The 20,054-nt window shown below is 44.8% G+C and overlaps 1 protein-coding gene across 2 annotated transcripts in view; it reads left to right on the top strand.

The window, feature by feature from the left end:
* The window catches only part of MAP2K1 (mitogen-activated protein kinase kinase 1), a 78,168-nt gene that overhangs the window by 19,487 nt on the left and 38,627 nt on the right, over positions 1-20,054 (top strand). The window contains exons 2-3 of one of the 2 annotated variants that reach the window (XM_079912487.1): positions 14,974-15,070; positions 16,463-16,609. In XM_079912487.1, coding sequence (XP_079768613.1) covers positions 14,974-15,070; positions 16,463-16,609 — 244 coding nt within the window. Of the gene's footprint in view, positions 1-14,973; positions 15,185-16,462; positions 16,610-20,054 lie in introns of both variants that reach the window. The other variant, XM_079912486.1, reaches the window with a different exon arrangement.

Raw genomic sequence — 20,054 nt, 5'->3', positions numbered from 1 at the left:
TCTCAGAATAGCCCAGGCAGCTCTTAGGAAGTAGCTTCTGAGGCAGGATGTGGCAAACCAGTGAGTAAATGAGAGCCATTCTCCTTTGGAAGAAAAGAAAGTGGGTGGGGAGAAGTGAAGAGGAAGAGCCTGGTGGACAAATCTTTTTTATCTTCTGCTGTAAGAACATGCTTCTCTTTTGAATGCCAGGCAGAGCCTGCAGAATTTTAACCTAAAGTGACCAAGGTCCAAAGAACACTTAACAAGGCTGTTTTTGCAGTTGTCTTGTTTTTCTCCACAGCTAATAACTCAAGTTTAATGTGCAGTGGAGTACCATCTTAGTAAATTTTGTTTTCTAATCTTAGTCATTGGCGTATTCTTTAATGCTCTTTGAGGATTCGCAATTAATGTGAGGTGTCATCCACAGTCACACTCTTTTTTAACCAAGAATAAGTTAGAAGAAAGGTATTTTTGTTTGTTTGTTTTAGAAAGTGTCTTGTTAGTGTGTTCAGCTATTTGTTTCAGAACACACTCTCACTGTGTGTGTAACAGTCTTTTGTAACACAGGACAAGAGGATGCTTCCATTTAATGCAGGTGAGAGATCTTGTTCAAGGATGGAAGGCTCCAGACCCGGGTTAATTCCACAATCTTGGTGTCTTTTGTTAAGAGCATGGTTATAGATTGGAGGCAAATTATTGACAGAGGGTGCAATTTTGCAAATAAAAATAGCCCTCTGGAATTCAGTAATGTGTATATGAAATGAAATAGGTGAACTGAATTTGTTGAGTTTCAAGCATCACTGGAAAAGCAACCATCATTTATAACTGTATTGCATAGATAGCAATAATGTAAATCAGTGTTGGGTTCAGGAATTGGCTCCAGGACTGTGGTTTGTTATGAGAGAAACACTTCTGTCCTTACAATGAGCTGGTATGCATGATGGACTGGATTTGACTTTACTGTCAAAGCCTTCTATAAGCCAGTCTTTGGACCAGGTAATGAGAGGTTAATTATCTAAAAGAGAACTCCGCAGTGGACTTTCAAGGACCTGGAAAGCTGAACTCAGCAGTTTTTAGACTTCAGGTTTCTACACACTCTTTCTCTCAAGGAAGCCAATATCTCCTGAGTTGTGCAACTCTTGATTCTATTTCTATGAAGGTTCCAAACTGGAATTTTTTTAAATTGAAATATAGTCGATTTACAATAGTGTTAATTTCAGGTGTATAGTGTAGTGATTTGGTTTTTTGACAATTATATTCCATTATAGGTTATTACAAAATATTGAGTATAATTCCCAGTGCTATACAGTAAAGCCCTGTTGCTTATCTGTTTTAGGTATCGTAGTTTGTATCTGTTAATCCCTTATTCCTGATTTGTCCCCTCCCTTCCCTTTGGTCACCATAAATTTGTTTTCTATGTCTGTGAATTTGTTTCTGTTTTGTATATAGATTCATTTGTATTATTTTTTAGATTTCACACATAAGTGATATCATATAGTATTTGTCTTTCTCTGTCTGCCTTATTTCACTAAGCTTTATATTCTCTAGGTCCATCCACGTTGCTGCAAATGGCAATATTTTGTTGTTTTTTATGGCTAATATTCTACTGTTTACACGTACCACATCTTCTTAAGCCAGTCGTTTGTTGGTGGGCAATTGGGTTGTTTCCATGTCTTGGCTATTGTAAAGAGTGCTGCTGTGAACATTGGGGTGCATGTATATTTTCAAATTAGAGTTTTCTTTTTTCTGGATATATACCCAGGAGTGTAATTGCTGGATCATATGGTAGCTCTATTTTTCATTTTTTTAAGGAACCTCCATACTGTTTTCCATAGTGGCTGCACCAATTTACAGTCCCACCAACAGTGGGATGGAGCCTGGATGGAGTGCTTTTCCCTCTGTTGCAACAACTGGTATCTTTCAGGTCTAAACGTGGACATTACATTTTCTCACCTTCACTTTCCCTTCCTCATCTTAGATGGAGTTGTCTTTTTTCTGTTCCCATACCCCACTGTGCCCACCTCACTTTCAGCATTATTGTCTCCCTTACCCCGTAGCTGTTGCTGTACTTGTTAGTACCATTCCCTGTTTTTGGCTTGCACTGTGATATCTCTCTCTGTCTCTCTCTCTATCATCTCTACATCTCTGTCTCCCTGTGTCTTACACACACACACACACACACACACACACACACACACACACACACACACACACACACACACACACACACACACACACACTGCCTGGTGAGGGCAGGGACCTTGTCTTCCTCATCTGTACCTCCCTAGCCTCTAGCGTAGATGGTGCCTGTCACACCATGGATGCTCCATAATGAATCTGCATTGCATTTTCACATCTGTAGACATCACAGCTATAAGCTAGATGTCTGCTCCAGTTCCTTATCCCCTGCACTCCTCTAGATTAGAGCAGTCTTGGAGACTTACATTCTCATGGTCACTTCTGCTTCTTTGGGGCTCACATTTCCCTTCCTGTGATTTTTCTCTTCTTGTTGCTCTGTGTTGAACAAACTTGGAATTTGGCCCCCTTTCTCTGCTTTCCATCAACAACAGTAAGAACAAAATATACACAAAGCTATTTGTGTGCATGGCAGATTGGACTGAAGGTCTGGGGTGGGGAGGATGTATTATAGCAATAAAGACAACTTAAAATCTAGTGGTATTAGGTATCTTTGGGCTTAAATGACCTTTGCCACTCTGCCATGGTGCATCCTTTTCTTCCTTTCTTGCTGCTTCACAGCCACTCCCAAAAGAAGTCTCTCCCATTTTATTCTGCAACGTGATTCAGCTCTCCAGCTCCACCTCTGCATGCTGTTCAGGCCTGCTTCTGCCTATGCCAAGGCTCAGAAGCAGGCCCTTTTAAACTATGGGCCAGCCTTCTGGTCCTCTGGTATCCTCTGCTCCGAGGGTGTTTGTTCGCACAAACACTTATTTCCCCGCCCTCCATCTTCTTTTGTAAGACTTAAGCAAGCACTATCAGTTTTAGTTTTAATTAAATTTCATTCTCTCTGGTGCATGATGTTACTTCTACCAGCTACGTTTTGACCCCACGAGACCAACTGCTCTTAATTGGAGAGCCTGACTAGTAGTTTTCCACACTCTAGTTTAAGAAGTTGAGTGCCTAAGTGAGCACTTGGTTGGACTTCTAGCCCTGATCCTGATCTCAGGATTCCCTGAGAGTTGCTAGAAAGTCACCTAGGGAGTGGGATTTTCCCCAGAGGTGATGGGTGCTCAGAGGAGAGGTTTGCTGACCTCTCTTGTGTGTAACTTTGGGCAAGGAGAAGGGCCTAGCTGTAACAAACATGTTGGTCGTGTATTTAAGGAGGGAAACAGGTCTGGAGAATTGAAAATTTCTCAACATGGACTAGCACTGGAGACGTGTTTTGAGTGCTGTGTTTTTCCTGACTGCATCTTACTGCTCTTAGTTGTGCTTCTGGGCACTAGCTGTTGGTCTTTTTGCCCTGGGGACTCAGCTGTCCTCATGGTTCTGGGTAAGACTGTGGTCACGTTGGGTCCTTTCTCCCTGAAGAGCAAGCTGCACCTCTCCTTCACAGAGCAGCATGGACCATTATTACACAGGGAGTTTCTAAAAGGTCTTTCTCTAGAGCAGGGAGTGGGTAGGGTCAAATACATCATCTTAATAAGGCCACAGTACACCAGCTTGTCCTTTCAGGAGCAGTCAGCCACTCGCATTCTGTGGCCACCACCAGACCCAGCACTGCCTTTGTTTTTCTGATGGTGACCACACGTTTATTGAATTTTCCACCTGGGTTATCCTTGGTGCTTTCTTCCTTTCAGCACTTCCTGCCCCGTCCCTGCCAGCTCTCTTATGCCACCAGACTGTTTACTGCTTGTCCCGTGTGCTTCACCTGGGCAGTGTCCTATTGCTTCCCTTCCCTCCCCAATCAAAATGTATCAGCCAGGCTTCCCCAGTGGTGCAGTGGTTAAGAATCTGCCTGCCAGTGCAGGGTACGCGGGGTCGGGCCCTGGTCCAGGAAGATCCCACATGCTGCGGAGCAGCTGAGCCCGTGCACCACAACTACTGAGCCTGTGCTCTAGAGCCCGCGAGCCACAACTGCTGAAGCCCGCGCACCTGGGTCCATGCTCTGCAACAAGAGAAGCCGCTGCAATGAGAAACCCATGCACTACAAGGAGGAGTAGCCCCCGCTCGCTGCAACTAGATAAAGCCCGAGCGCAGCAACAAAGACCCAACATAGCCAAAAATAAATAAAAGAAAAATAAATAAATTTATTTTAAAAAAAAGTATCAGCCTTGGATGTTCCGCTGAAAGAATTTCCTTTTTGGGTAGATTTAATTTGTTGTCCTCTCAGGGATTTTACCTTTTAGCAGAACACAGGTCTTACCGCAAAGGAGTAGGTCACTAATGGGTAATTATCTGGTGTTAGGGATGAGCTAAGTGGGAGATTTGTTTGAAGGACATGAGCTCTTCAGCTGATGTGGAGAAAAGAAACTTTGGAATTCCAACTCTAGCCTTGGGTAAGTTACTTAACTACACCTGGCCTCCATTTCCATATCTGTAAAATGGGAACAACATGTCTATTTTTTGCTGTTGTTGTTTTTTAAACTATTTATTTATTTATTTGGCTGCATTGGGTCTTAGTTGCAGCACGTGGGATCTTAGTTGCAGCATGCAGGATCTTTCCTTGTGGTGTGCCGGCTTCTTTCTAGTTGTGGCCTGCGGCATGGACTCAGTAGTTGCAGTGCGCGGGCTCTCTAGTTGTGGCACATGAGGGCTTAGTTGCCCTGTGGCATGTGGGATCTTAGTTCCCCGACCAGGGATTGAACCCACGTCCCTTGCATTGGAAGGCAGATTCTTAACCACTGGACCACCAGGGAAATCCCAACATATCTATTTTTAAATGTTGTGAGGAATAAATGAGTTAATGAGTGTACCATGGCTAGCATTTAGGAAGCTCATCTTTTAACTGCATCTAAATTTTCATTCTTTATCAGACTGTTATATCCCTCTTTTCTCCCTATTAAGTAAAGGTGATGCATCACTTTTTGTCCTCTGTCTTATCTTTTTTTCTCTCTCTCCAAACTCCATCACTTTTTCCTTTCCTTTTTGTGCTTCTATGGAAGACTGGTCCTTCAGGAATTAATTCACATGTGGCTAATATGAAACAAATTTTGCCCACTGGGGTGGAAGGAACATAGGCTGTCAGTTCTTTCAAGCAACAGTATGACACCCCCTCTCTGATTCAGGATGTTGTTCAGTATTTGAGAAGAGTCTATGCGAGTGGGTGGTCCTGTCACTCCAGAGGTTCCTTTGTGTGTGTGTGTGTGTGTGTGTGTGTGTGTATGCATGTGTTTTTCAGCGTGTCTGTCTGTGGAAACGTGCAGTGGGAAGGTAATTTATATGATTTCAGAAGGCAGTTTGATTCCAAGGACTAAGTGGGGTTTTTTTTTTGTTTGTTTTCTTAAAGGATAGGAATACAGGATTCTTATCTCTTTTTTTTTTTAAATTAATTTTATTTATTTATTTATGGCTGTGTTGGGTCTCCATTTCTGTGCGAGGGCTTTCTCTAGTTACTGTGGCAAGCGGGGGCCACTCTTCATCGCGGTGCGCGGGCCTCTCGCTATTGCGGCCTCTCTTGGTGCGGAGCACAGGCTCCAGATACGCAGGCTCAGTAATTGTGTCTCACGGGCCCAGTTGCTCCGTGGCATGTGGGATCCTCCCAGACCAGGGCTCAAACCGTTGTCCCCTGCATCGGCAGGCAGATTCTCAACCACTGCGCCGCCAGGGAAGCCCCTTATCTCTTTTTAATTGAACTCATCCTCTCCACTTTTCATTTGTTTATTGGCTTGGAAGCTAGTTGATTTAAAATGAAATTAAAGATAAACATCTGTCCCAACTCTCATTTTCTGATTTTTTTACTTTTTTTTGTTTTTTTAATTTGGCCGCGCTGGCTTGTGGGATCTTAGTTCCCTGGCCAGGGATTGGACCAGCACCGTTGGCAGTGAAAGTGTGGAGTCCTAACCACTGGACCGCCAGGGAATTTCCTGATTTTTTTACTTTTAAGTTTTATTCCTCCAATACTCTTTGCTTCTAATATTCTTACTCCCAGTTCTATACCACTGTCTACGTTGTAGACCCTGTTGGAATGCCCTTTCTCCTTTTTTGCTATCTAAATTTTATATGTCGTTCTAGACCAAATTAGGTCTCAAAATCCTATAAAATTTACCCTGATTGCTCAGCATATCCTGAACTACAGAGCCATCTGTGTCTGAAGCCCTTTGTGAGAATTAGGGGAACTGTGGGACAGTCATTGCTCCAGTCTTTTTTGGGAGTGGTGGTGAAACCAATTAAAGACAATAAAGGTAGTATTTAATTACATTGTGCATTTTTTCTAGATTACTTATTTATTGCATGAAAATGCAGGAATCTCATCAGTAAAGTGGGGCTAACAGTGGGAATTACGTCATGGTGGTATTAGGCATTTAGGAGCTCATCCATATTTAGCAGAATAAGTGGCATACAGCAGGTATACAATAAATCAGTAGTAGGTACTATCAAATCAAATCTTATTCTTATTAACCAATAATTACTTGACAACATAAAATATTAAAGATCACTTTTGGTGATTCCAGCTTTTTTTTTTTTTTTTTTTTTTTTAACATTGCACTCATTTAATCTCTGCAGTCACTTTTTTTTTTTTTTTGCGGTACGCGGGCCTCTCACTGTTGTGGCCTCTCCCGTTGCGGAGCACAGGCTCTGGACGCGCAAGCTCAGCGGCCATGGCTCACGGGCCCAGCCGCTCCACGGCATGTGGGATCTTCCCGGACTGGGGCACGAACCCGTGTCCCCTGCATCGGCAGGTGGACTGTCAACCACTGCGCCACCAGGGAAGCCCCTCTGCAGTCACTTTTATTTACCATCACATCATTGTCTTAAACTGCCCTTAGCTGTCTGTATTCCTTTCACTATTTCACTAAGCGTCTTGTAGTGTCAAAATGCATGCATTCTCACAGAAGACCTGGCAAGATGAAACAATTGATTTAGTATCAAAGGAAAAAGCAACGAGGATGGGATAAGTGTCAGTGGGGTTTATATGTGGACAAGAAGTAATGACTAGGGTCTCTAACCATACAACACGGGAAGCCAACCACTGTGCTTGCAGATGTCTATGGCCTTGGTACTTAGCTGCAGAGTTCTATCCTTGGAATACTACAGGAAGAATCTGATATTAGGATTGGAGAATTTTAACCCTGAAATGGACTTTAAACACCACTTAGCTTAACTCTCCTATTTTACCTATGAGAAAAATTGAGGGAAAGTGACTCACACAAGTTCACAGACCAAGTTACCATCAGAGTTGAACCCAGGTCTTCTGACTCCCAAAGGCTTCACACCTATTTCCCAAGCACAGAGTGTCTGGTAGCCACATGCATGTTTTTTTCCTTTCAAGTAGTTTCATGTGCCATTGTGAAAGACCAGCGCTTTACTGACCCAGAAGCAGCAGATTTCCTGTATATATTTCTGGTCCTAGAAGTGGGTCTGGGGGCTACTTTCAAGAACAGTGACTGTGAAGTTTTTCTCATCTACACATCTGTCAGCAAGCTTAGAAGAGTAGGTGCCCAAGATGTGAGCAGCCAGCATCAAGGAAAAAGAAAAAAATAGTTCTGCTAAATTCAGTGAAGCACATTATAAACAATACAAGAGAATGGCTGCACTGAAGCATTGCTTCCCGTAGCTGCTTTAGAATATAAGCCCAAAGCTATGCTCAGCACCAACAAGCAGAGATCTACAAAGGTCTACTATTGCTGGAGGAGGTATAGAAAACTTTGTTCTACCCGAGAACTGCCACAGACATGTGATAGAGTTTGGCTGCCATGGAGAGGAGGGGAAGTATATGCTCACAGGGCTTGCTTAAGACTAACGCTGGACAAGAGAGAATTTCTTTACCCCTACCATAAGCCTAGCACTAAATTAAAGTAATTGCAGTCTACCCCTGGAAGAGGGCCAAGAGCATGGAGAAAGACCCCATTCTGTGGCCAGGCATTAAGGACAATTCAAAGCTGAGGGAGGAGTAGGAACACAGAAAAAAACCTATGCAGCTCAGGCTTCACTCTAAGCACAAGGTACGACCCATCACTGGAGAAATTTGTAGCCTGTGGTGTTAACATTAACAAGAAAACCCCAACTCAGCTCAACTTTGACTAATAGCCTAACACACACTAACAGTATGACAGAAGAGTATGTCCATTACCAAGTATAAAGATGATTACCTCAGTCTCTGTTCCATCACAATGTCCAGCGTTTAATCAAAAATCAAGAGAGAAAAAAACCAACCTATTATCAAGAGAGAAGGTAATCAGCAGAACCAGACTTAGAGATGACCCAGATGTTGGGTTTATCAGTCAGGGGCTTTAAAATAACCATGATTAATATCTTAAAGTTACACAGCATACATGGACAAATGAGAAATTTCAGAGGAGGTGGAAACTAAAAATAGATTCAAGAAGAAATTATAGAAATTTCAAAGAATATGACATCAAAGGTCCACAGGCTCATCAGCAGACCGGACAGAACTGAGGAAAGAATCAGTGACTTTGAAGATGAGTCAGTAAAAATTATCCAAGGTGAAACACCTAGAGGACAAAAAAGAATAAAAGGAAATCAGAGCACAGCTTCCAAGACTGATAGATTGATCTGACTATTGAGAGATACTGAGATTGAGAGAGAGAAAGGAGACAGACAGACACTGACTGGAACTTTTAAAGGAATTGGCTTATGGGATTGTGGAAGCCTGTTAAGTCTAAAATCTTCAGGTTAGGTTGGCAGGCTGGAGACCCATGGAAGAGTTGCACCTTGAGTCCAAAGGCAAAATCTGCCGGAAGAATTCCTTCTGCTTCAGGGAGGTCAGTCTTTGTTCCATTAAGGCCTTCAACTGACTAGATGAGGCCCACTCATATTATGGAGGGTAATCTGTTTTACTCATAGTCTACCAATTTAAATTTTAATCTCATCCCCCCCCCCGAAAAAAAAAAACCCAAAACCATTTTCATAGAGACATCCAGAAAAATGTTGATGAAATATCTTAGGCGCTGTGGCCCAGCAGTGTTGACACATAAAATTAACCATCGTATGCCCCCTTCTAGTTACTACCCTCCCCCACCAAAGTGTGATCACTTTTTTACTTTATTTTTATTTGTTTTTGTTTTTTTGTTCTTGGATTTTTTAAAATATTGAAGTACAGTTGATTTACAATGTTGTGTTAATTTCTGCTATACAGCAAAGTGATTCAGTTATATACATTGTTTTTCATATTCTTTTCCATTATGGTTTATCACAGGATATTGAATATAGTTCCCTGTGCTATACAGTAGGACCTTGTTGTTTATCCATTCTGTATGTGATAGTTTGCATCACTTTTTAACTTTATAATGGCCTAGATCAGTTTTGAATTTTATATAGAGGAAATGACATCGTATGTATTCTTTTGCATCTGGCCTCTTTCACAGAGGCTGTATACATAATCCTAGAATTTTATTGCCTAGTTAGTTAACCAGCCCTTCGCGGAGTGGCCTGTAGGGTTGAGGTGTGAGAGGGTATAAGCCCCTCTCCACCATGTTGTCTGGGGCTGTCCCTGGTTGGCACACCTACACTCTCTAACACAGATGGGCTAGTTTAGTTGGAGTCTGGAAGTTGGTAAGCTACACCTTTGGCCCCGTTGCCTTCCTCATTCAGGCCCATTCTCCTTTCCTTTCTTATTACTCTTTGTAACGCCTCCCATCTCCTGCTGTCCGTGGTTTGACTGTATAGAGAACCCTGATGCCAGTTCTTATCTTTTCCTCACATTCTCCCCCTCTCCCCTCACCTACCCGGTTGAAGCTCCTCAACCTGAATACACCGTCAGCCTTATTCTGCACCTCCGCAGCTGGCTGTCACATTGACAGACTTCCTTAGAGACATCTAGACAAACTCCCCACCCTACTCCCCATATACTTTTTTTTATGGGTATGGAAACTAAGGACCAGAAAAGGAGGTAACTCCCAAGGTATCTCAGATGGGAATGGTATAGGGTGTAGATCAAAGGGTTGCAGCCTTAGTCTCTGGGTGCTGTTCCCTCTTAGCTTGGGTCTTTCTGCCTTTCCTTCCCTCTTTCTTCCCTGCCCTCTTGCCAAATGCCACAGGGAAGGGAGAACTTCACAACTCCTGGGCTCTCTGGTGAGGAGACCCGCCTGCACTGGGACCCTTTCTCTCCTTCCAGCACAGTGATGTGTTGTCATCCCCTGCTCTTCCCTCTGTGCTTCCTCCCGGTGGAGGTGGGGCCTGCCACCTGTAGCAGCCTTGCTCAGGTTGGTGACAGACAGCTGGCTGGTGTTTGGCATGCATTTGTGGCCCATCTCTGGTGTGTGGCAGTTTGAAGACCCCATTACTTGGTCTGGACATCGCGTCTCTCCCCCTTCAGTCATTCCTTTAGGTCAGCTTCCCGTTGCAGTGACCATCAGAGTTGGAGGTGGCAGTGTGGCACCTTGAAAGGAGCTCTATTTCAGGAGTTGGGAGACCTGCCACCAATAAGCTGTGTGACTTTGTCCTTTCTGGACCTCCGTTTCCTCACTTGTAAAATAGGTTGGATAGGGTGGTCTTTAAGGTCCCTCTCTGTGCTGCATTTTATACTGCTCCTTGATTGGAGCCATTGAGCCACGAATGAAAGATTCCTGCTGTGGTGGTGTAATTAGGCTGAGCAGATGGGTGAGATGAGAGGGAAGGAGAAGCTCTTGCCCAGGATCATCCTTTCCCCACCCGTTTCATTGTGCCTTCCTGGTGTTTTCAGAACACAAATGACAACCTGTGTTTTTCTCCAAGTTCCTTGTTTTTCCTCTGCGTTCCCATTTCAAGCCTATAATCTTGTATCTGGATGAACTTGTGTTTACTGTAAGACAGCCCTGGTGCAGAATTCATGTTACAGCATGTCGTTTCCTTTCTGCTGTGGGGAATGTGATGGGGGTTGGAGCCATCACAGCTGGTCCCTGGAGAGGGCTGTGTGTGTCAGAGATGTATTGTGCTGGGCTCCAGTTTCTTTTCTCAATCCCTAGTTCTGATTTTGCTGATTTCAGTTAAAACCAAAGATTGTGAAGGAAGCCAGTTCTTGTCCTCTGAGTGTTGGAGATTTGTGGTGTGGTTGAGGGGTGAGGGGCCACTCTCTTCCTGTTTCCTTTGCTTGAAGCATTTCACCTTGGGAGGGCACAAGTGAGCCTTGTTGAACACCATCCACTCCCTGGGTGAGAGGAAGCAGTACTGAATACCGATACCTCATTGATTTCTTTTTAATGAGTCATGAAAGTCATTTTGATGCCAGAATTTTCCTTTCACCTTCAGATAAAATCTTTTGTCTTTCATTCCCTGAAAAACTTTTAGGGGATTTTAATAATTATTAAATTACAGGAAAGACAGTAATTTTGAATCCTGCTGTTGCTGCTGTGGCTTCTCCTCATCTTCCAACCCACTCCCACCTGCCTTAACATTTGTGTAGAAATGTGTCAAAATTCCAGGGTTTCGTCCCATTAGTTTTTTATTTTGATCCTCTCCTGGTGAAGTAAGCATCTTGTTACCCCATTTTACAGAAGACAAAACAGATGTCGAGTTAAATGACTTGTTCATGGTCACACAGCTAGTTGTCTTCCAATTTGGGATAAGAATCTGGGATTCCTGATTACTAATGACTTGTTAATTTGGCAACTCCGTCCCCCCACCCCCCCATTAGGAAAGTCTTGCCACCATAAGTGTCTCTTCTCTCCCTGGCTCCACCCTCTGAAAGCACAAATTAGAAGCCAATTCCTTAGCTGATGGGGTAGGCGGTTGGACCATGGAGCATAGGAGAGGGGTGGGGAGGAAGGTGGCACAAAGCCCAGACTTAGGGTTTTTTTCCCCCGAAAGTGGGAGAATTCCTTATTTCTGCAGAGTCAGGAAAATGAGCAGAGTCAGCATCCCTCCCACCTTCCCACCATCCCAACCCCCCACCACCCCCAAATGGGTGTGGTTTCTTGCGGCCAGTGTCACTTGCAAGGCAGTTGTTCAGATTGATGTACAGGGGAGACAGGATTGCATCTGGGGCAAAGGACTCTTCCTGTAGGTACACCATTTTCATGTCTGATTCAGCCCTGGTGTGTTACGTGCTCCACACTAGGATCTTACCCATGTTTGCAAGTTGCCTCCTTTGGACGTATTGAACTTTTTGAAGAGGTAATATAACATCATGGTTAAGGTTAGAGATTCTCTCTGCCCAGGTTTGAATCCTGGCTCTGCCACTTAGATGTGCGACCTTGGACAAGTTATTTCACCTGTCTGTGCTTGAGTTTGCTATGTGTTGTAATTGTAAGGTTGTGGGTTAAATGCATTAATGCACGTAAAACACCTAAAAAAGTACAGTGTTATAAGGAGAGTGATTGTCCTTTCATCTAGCCCTCCTTCCCTCTCGCCCTCGTACACATTCAGTGTGATGTGTGTGTGTGTGTGTGTGTGTGTGTGCGTGTGTGTGTGTGTGTGTCCTTGACAGCAGCTTTTTGGAGTCTGCATTTCCAGTCAGACTGCTGAGCCCTCCAGGCAGCTGTAACCTCATCCAAGTTTTAGCTGTAGGGTCTGTCTCTATTTGACATGTGTTTCTAAATGTTGTCATCAATGGGCTCCTTTGTGGAGAGACCTTAGAGAAGGGAAACCAGAGGGTGTGCACTGTGCACTCCCAGCCACACTGGTTCCAGTCCCCACACCTGAGGGACTGTGGGTAGCAGTGAGACTGAGTTCAACCTTGTAGCAGGATGAGAATATTGACCAGCTGTCTTAGTCTGCTCAGCCTACATAACAAAATACCATAGACTGGGTGGCTTAAACAACAGAAATTAATTTTCTCATAACTCTGGAGGCTTGAAGTCCAAGATGAGGACTCGTTGGGTTGCCAGCATGGTTGGGTTTTGGTGAGGCCTCTCTTCCTGGCTTGCAGGCAGCTGCCTTCTTGCTGTGTCCTCACATGGCCTTTCCTTGGAGTGTGTAGGGGGAAGGCCACCTCTCTTATAAGGCTATCAATCCTGTCTGATTAGGACTCTACCCATATGACCTTATTTAACCTTAATTACCTTCTAAAAATCCTATCTCTAAACATAGTTACATTGGAGGTTAGGGATTCAACTTACAAATTTTGGGGGGGACCAGGCACCAGGCTTCTTCCCCCAAGAGTTACCCAGTGAGGAAGGTTGGGAAAGTCAGCCTTGTGTCCTCTTTGGCCCCATGTACTGTGTTATTTGTAAGGCACTATTGGATCCTCCCATACCCTGGGGAGGCATTGGGTCTCCATCTCCTTGCCTTCTTAAGGTTTGGAGTGTGAATGAAGAGTGGAAGATTATGCTTGCTCCTACCCCCAAGCTCAGAAATGGTGTGTATATTGAGGGAAGGGGGTCACCAACATTCTGATGTGTAATGACTGCCTGTCTTGTCACCTGTGTTGTTTGTTTAGACTAGGGACAAAAGTCAAATGAAACACGGTGGAATCTGTTTACCACCCTTCTCTTAACAAGCTCCCAGGAGTAATGAACACTTCAGTTCTTTATGTAAAGCACACTAGTAGGCTGCTGTCTGCCATACCCACTTACTCCGGCGCCCACTGGTTGAATTATGTGCTTACCAAGAGCCGGTTTGTTCCGAAAGTCATTTGCACAGTTGTAGTTGGTACTGTAATTAAGTAATGTATGTATTTAAATATCAGAGAAACTGATGAAATACGACTGCAAACGAAGTGGTTTTCTTTCTTTTTTTTCCCCCCCACCTATGAATACTAGTTAAAAGTTGTGGAAATACTCAGTGAGTCCAGGTTACTAAAAAAATTACTGTCAGGAACTTCCCTGGTGGCGCAGTGGTTAAGAATCCACCTGCCAGTGCAGGGGACATGGGCTCGATCCCTGGTCCAGGAAGATCCCACATGCTGCGGAGCAGCTAAGCCCGTGCACCACAACTACTGAGCCTGTGCTCTAGAGCCCCTGAGCCACAACTACTGAGTCCGCGTGCCACAACTACTGAAGCCCGTGTGCCTAGAGCCCATGCTCCGCAACGAGAGAAGCCACCGCAGTGAGAAGCCTGTGCACTGCAATGAAGGGTAGCCCCCTCTCGCTGCAACTAGAGAAAGCCCACGCACAGCAACAAAGACCCAATGCAGCCACAAATAAATAAATAAATAAGAAATGGTAATTAAAAAAAAATTACTGTTAAATTAGGTGAGCATTAAAATTGGGGGAAGTCATCATACTCTTAAAGTTTTATTCTGAGATTACTCTGTCTACATTTTTATGCTAAATAATCAGTATTTGGAAATTATAGACATTGTATTCTCTTCTGGTTCATGTCAGAAAGATGATGTGGGGCTCTTAAAGAGAGGGCCTCGCCTTGTGTTAGCAGGTGGGTGAATGAATGCACTTTCATATGTTTTGCAAAAATTAAAATTTAGGTGTACCCTTTTTGCTCTATTTTGATTGACCTTGTTCCTGATCTGATCACATTGGAAGGGAGGGTTTCTACTGTGATTCAGTTTAGAGCCTGTTTTGATAATGTGCTTTGGTTTCAATTTAGTGGTTTTAGGAAATAGATTTTATTTTGTATATGGTGTTGTTAAAACCAACACTAGTGGGTCTTTTGATACTGGGGTTTTAAAACAAATTAAGGTGGCTCACTCTGGATTTTAGTAGATTCTGCAGTTCGTCTCGTAGGCTCATAGCATACTGAGAGAGAACTAATTCCCCTATTTTACAAATGAGAGCAGGCCTTGAGAGGGGAAGTGTGTCTGTGGTGAGTTGTGTGGGGTGGCGGAGTGCAGTGGGTAGAGCCACAGCAGGTGGGACCTTCCCCCAAGCTTCCTCCATCAGTTCTCTCTCTGGCCTCAGAGCTGGAGCTCTCCATAGCAAGGGCGCTCCTCTGGGTGGACTTCTCTGATGACAGTGTTGACCCGTGCTTCCTACTTTGGGACAGGACCAACCTGGAGGCCTTGCAAAAGAAGCTGGAGGAGCTGGAGCTCGATGAACAGCAGCGGAAGCGCCTTGAGGCCTTCCTTACCCAGAAGCAGAAGGTGGGAGAACTGAAGGATGACGACTTTGAGAAGATCAGTGAGCTGGGTGCTGGCAATGGAGGTGTGGTGTTCAAGGTCTCCCACAAGCCGTCCGGTCTGGTTATGGCCAGAAAGGTGAGGCCACTTTAAAAAAAAAAAAAAAAAAGACTGAATCAAGCTTGCCTTGGTGAACAGGTAATTGGATTACCTTTTAGAAGACCTGGGGGCCTGGAGACAAGGGTGGAAAGAAGACTGACTTTTCATTCAGTACCCTTTTGTGCTGTTTGAATTTTGAACTCATGTTATCTATTAGATTATAGATAAACACACTCATGATGTGTTAGGGTATTTATCCTGCTGCCCAGACTGGAAAATAACAGCAAGTGACCATTTGTTAGTTTTCTGTGTGCTCTGGAAAGAAATCTGAGATGCTCGTTTGCCATTTATCAAGAGCAGAAGCTACTTTCATTTACCCAGCCCCAGGGACACAGAAAAAACACTGATTTCATGTTGTTTCTACAAGTTCCACCCCTGCCAGTAGTTCCCCTTCATCTCCCTGCGGTATGACATCTTGGCTTCCCAACATGGCATGTGGTCTTTGAGCTGGACTTCCCTTCCTGGTGTTACCCTGGGTCCTCCTCTTTCTGGACAGCGAGGTTGGACTCTTGCGTGTTTCACAGCACACCATGTTCATTTCTGTCCACATATTTTTGCTCATGCTACTCCTTCCATCTTTTCAAACACTGCCCATCTTTCAGGCCCACCTCCTGTCTAGCCTTCACTAGCTGCTCCCACCCGCGCTGGTAACCACTGCTTCCATGTCCTCTGACACTCATTGTCCGTGGCTCTTTTTAGAAGCTCAGCCTTATCTGGTAACCATTTCATGTATCTGTCACCTGTCTCCCCAGCTGAAACAAGGGACAACATTGGGGGTGGGGTGGCGGGGAACATAAGGTGGCCCCTAAGGCCTTGGCTAAATCTCAACCACATCAGACCCCTAAGTCAAGGGTAAATCTCTAGGGCAGCTTAGATTGGCAGACCCAGTTCCTCATACCTTTCTGGTCCTACAACCCTTGAGTATCAACCAAGTCCTTAAGGCCACTTTCCCTATATCTCGCAGTTTCACAGGTCCTTTTGTTCTTGGGAGGGGTGAGCCCCCTCTTCCTCAGTCTTGGCTCCCAGGAGTAGAGGCACAGCTGGCCACTTCTCCAGTGCCAACACCTGCCTTGGTATGTTGGCACTCAGTGCTCTGGTTGGGCAGAAACTTGTTTGTTAAAACTTGCCTGTTTCCTCTCTTCCTACCTTTAAGAGTTTAAGCATTTAAGAAAGCTCCTATCCATCCATCCATCCACCCATCCACCATCCATCCATATATTTTTAAAGCTTCTCTTCCTTCTACCCTTCTTTTCCCAGCTAATTCACCTGGAGATCAAACCTGCAATCCGGAACCAGATCATACGGGAGCTGCAGGTTCTACATGAGTGCAACTCCCCTTACATTGTGGGCTTCTACGGTGCATTCTACAGTGATGGCGAGATCAGTATCTGCATGGAGCACATGGTATGTGGCAACCTGTCAGCCTCTGAAGCAGCGGCCTGGGAAGTGGGTGGCTCTGGTCTAATCTTTGGTCTGAGATGTGACCGGCTGCTTCCTTGTTCCTCCCTGGATCCAGATCACTGTCTTGGGCATGTGGGAAGCCTGGCTGTAGAAGTTGGAATAGCCAAGAAGATGACAGGCCTCCTTCCTAGGTCCCTGTCTCTTCAAAGAGAGGTGGCAGCAATCAGGTGTCCCTGGTGGTTGTACCAAGAGCACATCTCCCAGCTTTCTTGACCCCAAGATTTTGATGTGGGTAAAATCTGGTTAATATAGTTTAAATCCATTTATTACATGCCATGCTGTGTGCTAGGTACATGTTCTGGGGTTATGAAGATAAGTGAAACAGTCCCTGTTTTCAGAGAGTTTATAACCGGCTTTAAGAGCAGGGTTAGCAAAACTATTACTGATAAGCTAGTATTTATTGGGTGTATATCATATCAAGCACTACCCTAAGCAAATTAATATTTTATTACATTTTTATAACACCTTATTGAATTGGGTACATTATCTACATTTTAAAAATGAGGAAACTGAGGCTCAGAAATGCAATAACTTACCCAAGGTCATACTCAATTCCATAAGTGGAATTGGTAGAATTTAAACCAGTGTCTGACCCCAGTGTACTTTGTTGAATCTACCGGATAGTGACTGGGGCTCTGTTTCCATCCTTGATGGCCAGAATTTCAAAGAGAGAGGCTGGCTTCATGGTTGCTAATGCTTTTCTGTCCCCAGTAGGCAGCATGGCACAGGGGACTTTGGAATCTGAGATGTTTATTCATATCTCCCTTCTCCACAAAAATCCAAGTGGACACCTTGTCTTGTTTGCCATTGTGTCTCCAAAGCCACAGCAGGTGCTCAGTAATTATTTGTTTGCAGATTGTCACCTTCTTGTCATGACCTTGGGCAAGTTTCTTTATCTTCCTGATTCTCAGTTTCCTCATCTATAAAATGGCCATTATTATACCTGCCTCGTTGTAGTGAGGATTGATTAAAATAAGAGTTGTAAGTCTTCCAGCACACTGTGTGACTCAGAGCATGCCTTCTGCAAACTTTAGCTTTTGCTTTATTGTCACTGGGGCTGACAGTTCAGAGACAAGGGCTGACATGATTGAGTCTACATGCTTCGTGGTTGCTCTGCTTTCAGTCCAGCCTAGCGTCCCTCAGCAACTTCTCCACTTCTTTCGTGACTCTCTAGACCTGCCCTCACCTCTGGAATGAGAGCCCCAGGGCCTGGTCTTAATGAACTCCAGGAGACCCCTCCTGAGAGGTTTGTCCCTTGCTGGTGCCCCCATTATTTTGAACATCTCTCCGTTTCAATGATCAAGAAGTACCATACACAGTGTTGCAGTCATGTGCTGACTCTTGTGGCGCCGTATGGAACGTAGGTTCTGAAACTGTCTTCTGTGCGTCTGAAGGTCACTGAGAAAGCTCTCGTTCCTTCTTGCTTCAAGGAGAGTGAAGCAGTCTCTGTGGGAAGCATGTGAATGTTTCTGGCTTGGTCCTAGCCCGGGCCTGGGGTGCTGATTATTTTCCACTTGGGTTTTAACCTCCCTTTGGTGGGGCGGGGGGAGGGGCCTGCTCCTTATCCTTTGGGTTTCTTGCGCTCTTCGTGCTGATGATGGTTGGTTTTCCAGCTTTAGCCCAAGAGTTGGATGAAGATGTGTAAATGGCACTGGAGGTCCTTGAAAACTAGAAGGGGAAGAGGGTGGAGGTGATGGTGGTCAACCAGTGATAAAACAAGAGAGGCCAGAGTAGCCTTTTTTCCTCTTGGGTCTTGCCAAAATAACAGAAGATGGGTGGTGGCATGGCTGGACATAATAGTAACTAGCTTTTCCATCTTCTACCACTTGTTGGGTCCTTTCCATGTTATGTGACTTCTTAATCACATCAGCCCTGTCATATGACATGGAATGACCCCCACCCCCACCCCAAGCTGGTAGATAGAGAGAACAAGGGCCTTGAGAGGTTTAGTAATTAGTCTAAGTTATATAACTTTTAACTTAGTAAGTGTCAGAGCTGAGCTCTAACCAGTGTCTCTAACCAGGTCCGCTTTCTTTAAATTTCATAGTCTCTCCATGACATAATGTAAGTCGTATACTCTCTCAAGATTTTCTCATTTCTGCAGAGAAATGTTTGGACCGGATGTTCTCTAGGGACCCCTCCCCACGCTAACATTCTGTGTTTCTATGGTTTTTGGCACTTGTAGCCAGTCACTTGATTACATTAGTTAATCAACATGGGTTCAGCTTCACAAACACTTATTTTAGTGCCTATTAGGGCAAAGTGCCACACGAGCTGCCGACGGGATGGAACCATTGAGAGCAGCGTCTCTGCCCCCGGAGCTGTTCACAGGCCGCATGGCTGTGTTCTAGGGCCTTCTCAAGTGAGGAGTATCAGTGTGGACGTGAGGGCTTCTGAGCACAAGGTATGCGTCACCTCATACCTGCTGTCTTCTGAACCATCAGAAATTCTTTCTTAAGTAACCTCCAAGTTCTGCTCCTCTCCCTTTAATAGAGGAACCAGGAGGCTGTCTGTAGGTTTGAGCATGGTTGAACTCCAGGGTGCTTGCTTCAGAGGTTAAGATCAGGCCCTAAACGTTGATAGTCAGTGCCCTATTCATTTATTTAGATCCTGCTGGAACCTCTTTTATTGGCCTTATGTGGCCTCTTGCCATGTGGAGTTCAGTCTTTCTGTCTGTGTTAAATTGACCCGTGTTGAGGCTTCCTCATTCGGCGGCATGTGGGATCTTCCCGGACCGGGGCACGAACCCGTGTCCCCTGCATTGGCAGGCAGACTCTCAACCACTGCGCCACCAGGGAAGCCCTGGAATCCTTTCTTCACTCTGTATTCATAGACCTTGATCACAACCTCATGCACAACCTCGTGCTCCTTGCCCTTGTCCAGCCTTTCCCTCCTGGAGGAGGAGATGACACAGGATGTCACAACGGTTGGTTTCCCATTCTCTTGGTCCATTTCTAGTACCTGCAGGTCAGTTGTTTTCCCCCATGGATTTGGCTCTCTGGGGATATTGAGATCCTGCCACGTAAGTCCCTGAAGCAGAAGATATCTCTGGAATTACCCTGGGAGGCCTGAGTGTGGAAAACTGACTGTCGGAGACTGGGAGGGTCAAAACCTTTCTGAGGGCCAAGCAGAGTGTAGGGCACCTATTAGGTGATATGTGTTGAATGACTGGATAAAGGAAGTAGGATGGGAGAGTGCATGGTCAGAGCTCAAGAGAGAGTTAGGGCTCAAGAGAGAGTTAGGGCTTTCTGTTCCTGGGTATACACAGGCTCAGAGGGCAGCTGGAACTGTCTGCTAACCCTAGTAGAGAGGCTCAGAGTTGCCAGGGACGGGACCCTGTAAGGAAGCAGTTGTGGCCTGAAGTTCAAGTAGCCATGCTCCAGAGTAG

Source organism: Stenella coeruleoalba (genome assembly GCF_951394435.1).
Source record: "Stenella coeruleoalba genome assembly, chromosome: 2".
NCBI lineage: Eukaryota > Metazoa > Chordata > Mammalia > Artiodactyla > Delphinidae > Stenella > Stenella coeruleoalba.
The sequence above is the reverse complement of the archived record's forward strand: the minus strand, read 5'-3'. Positions and strand labels throughout refer to the sequence as shown.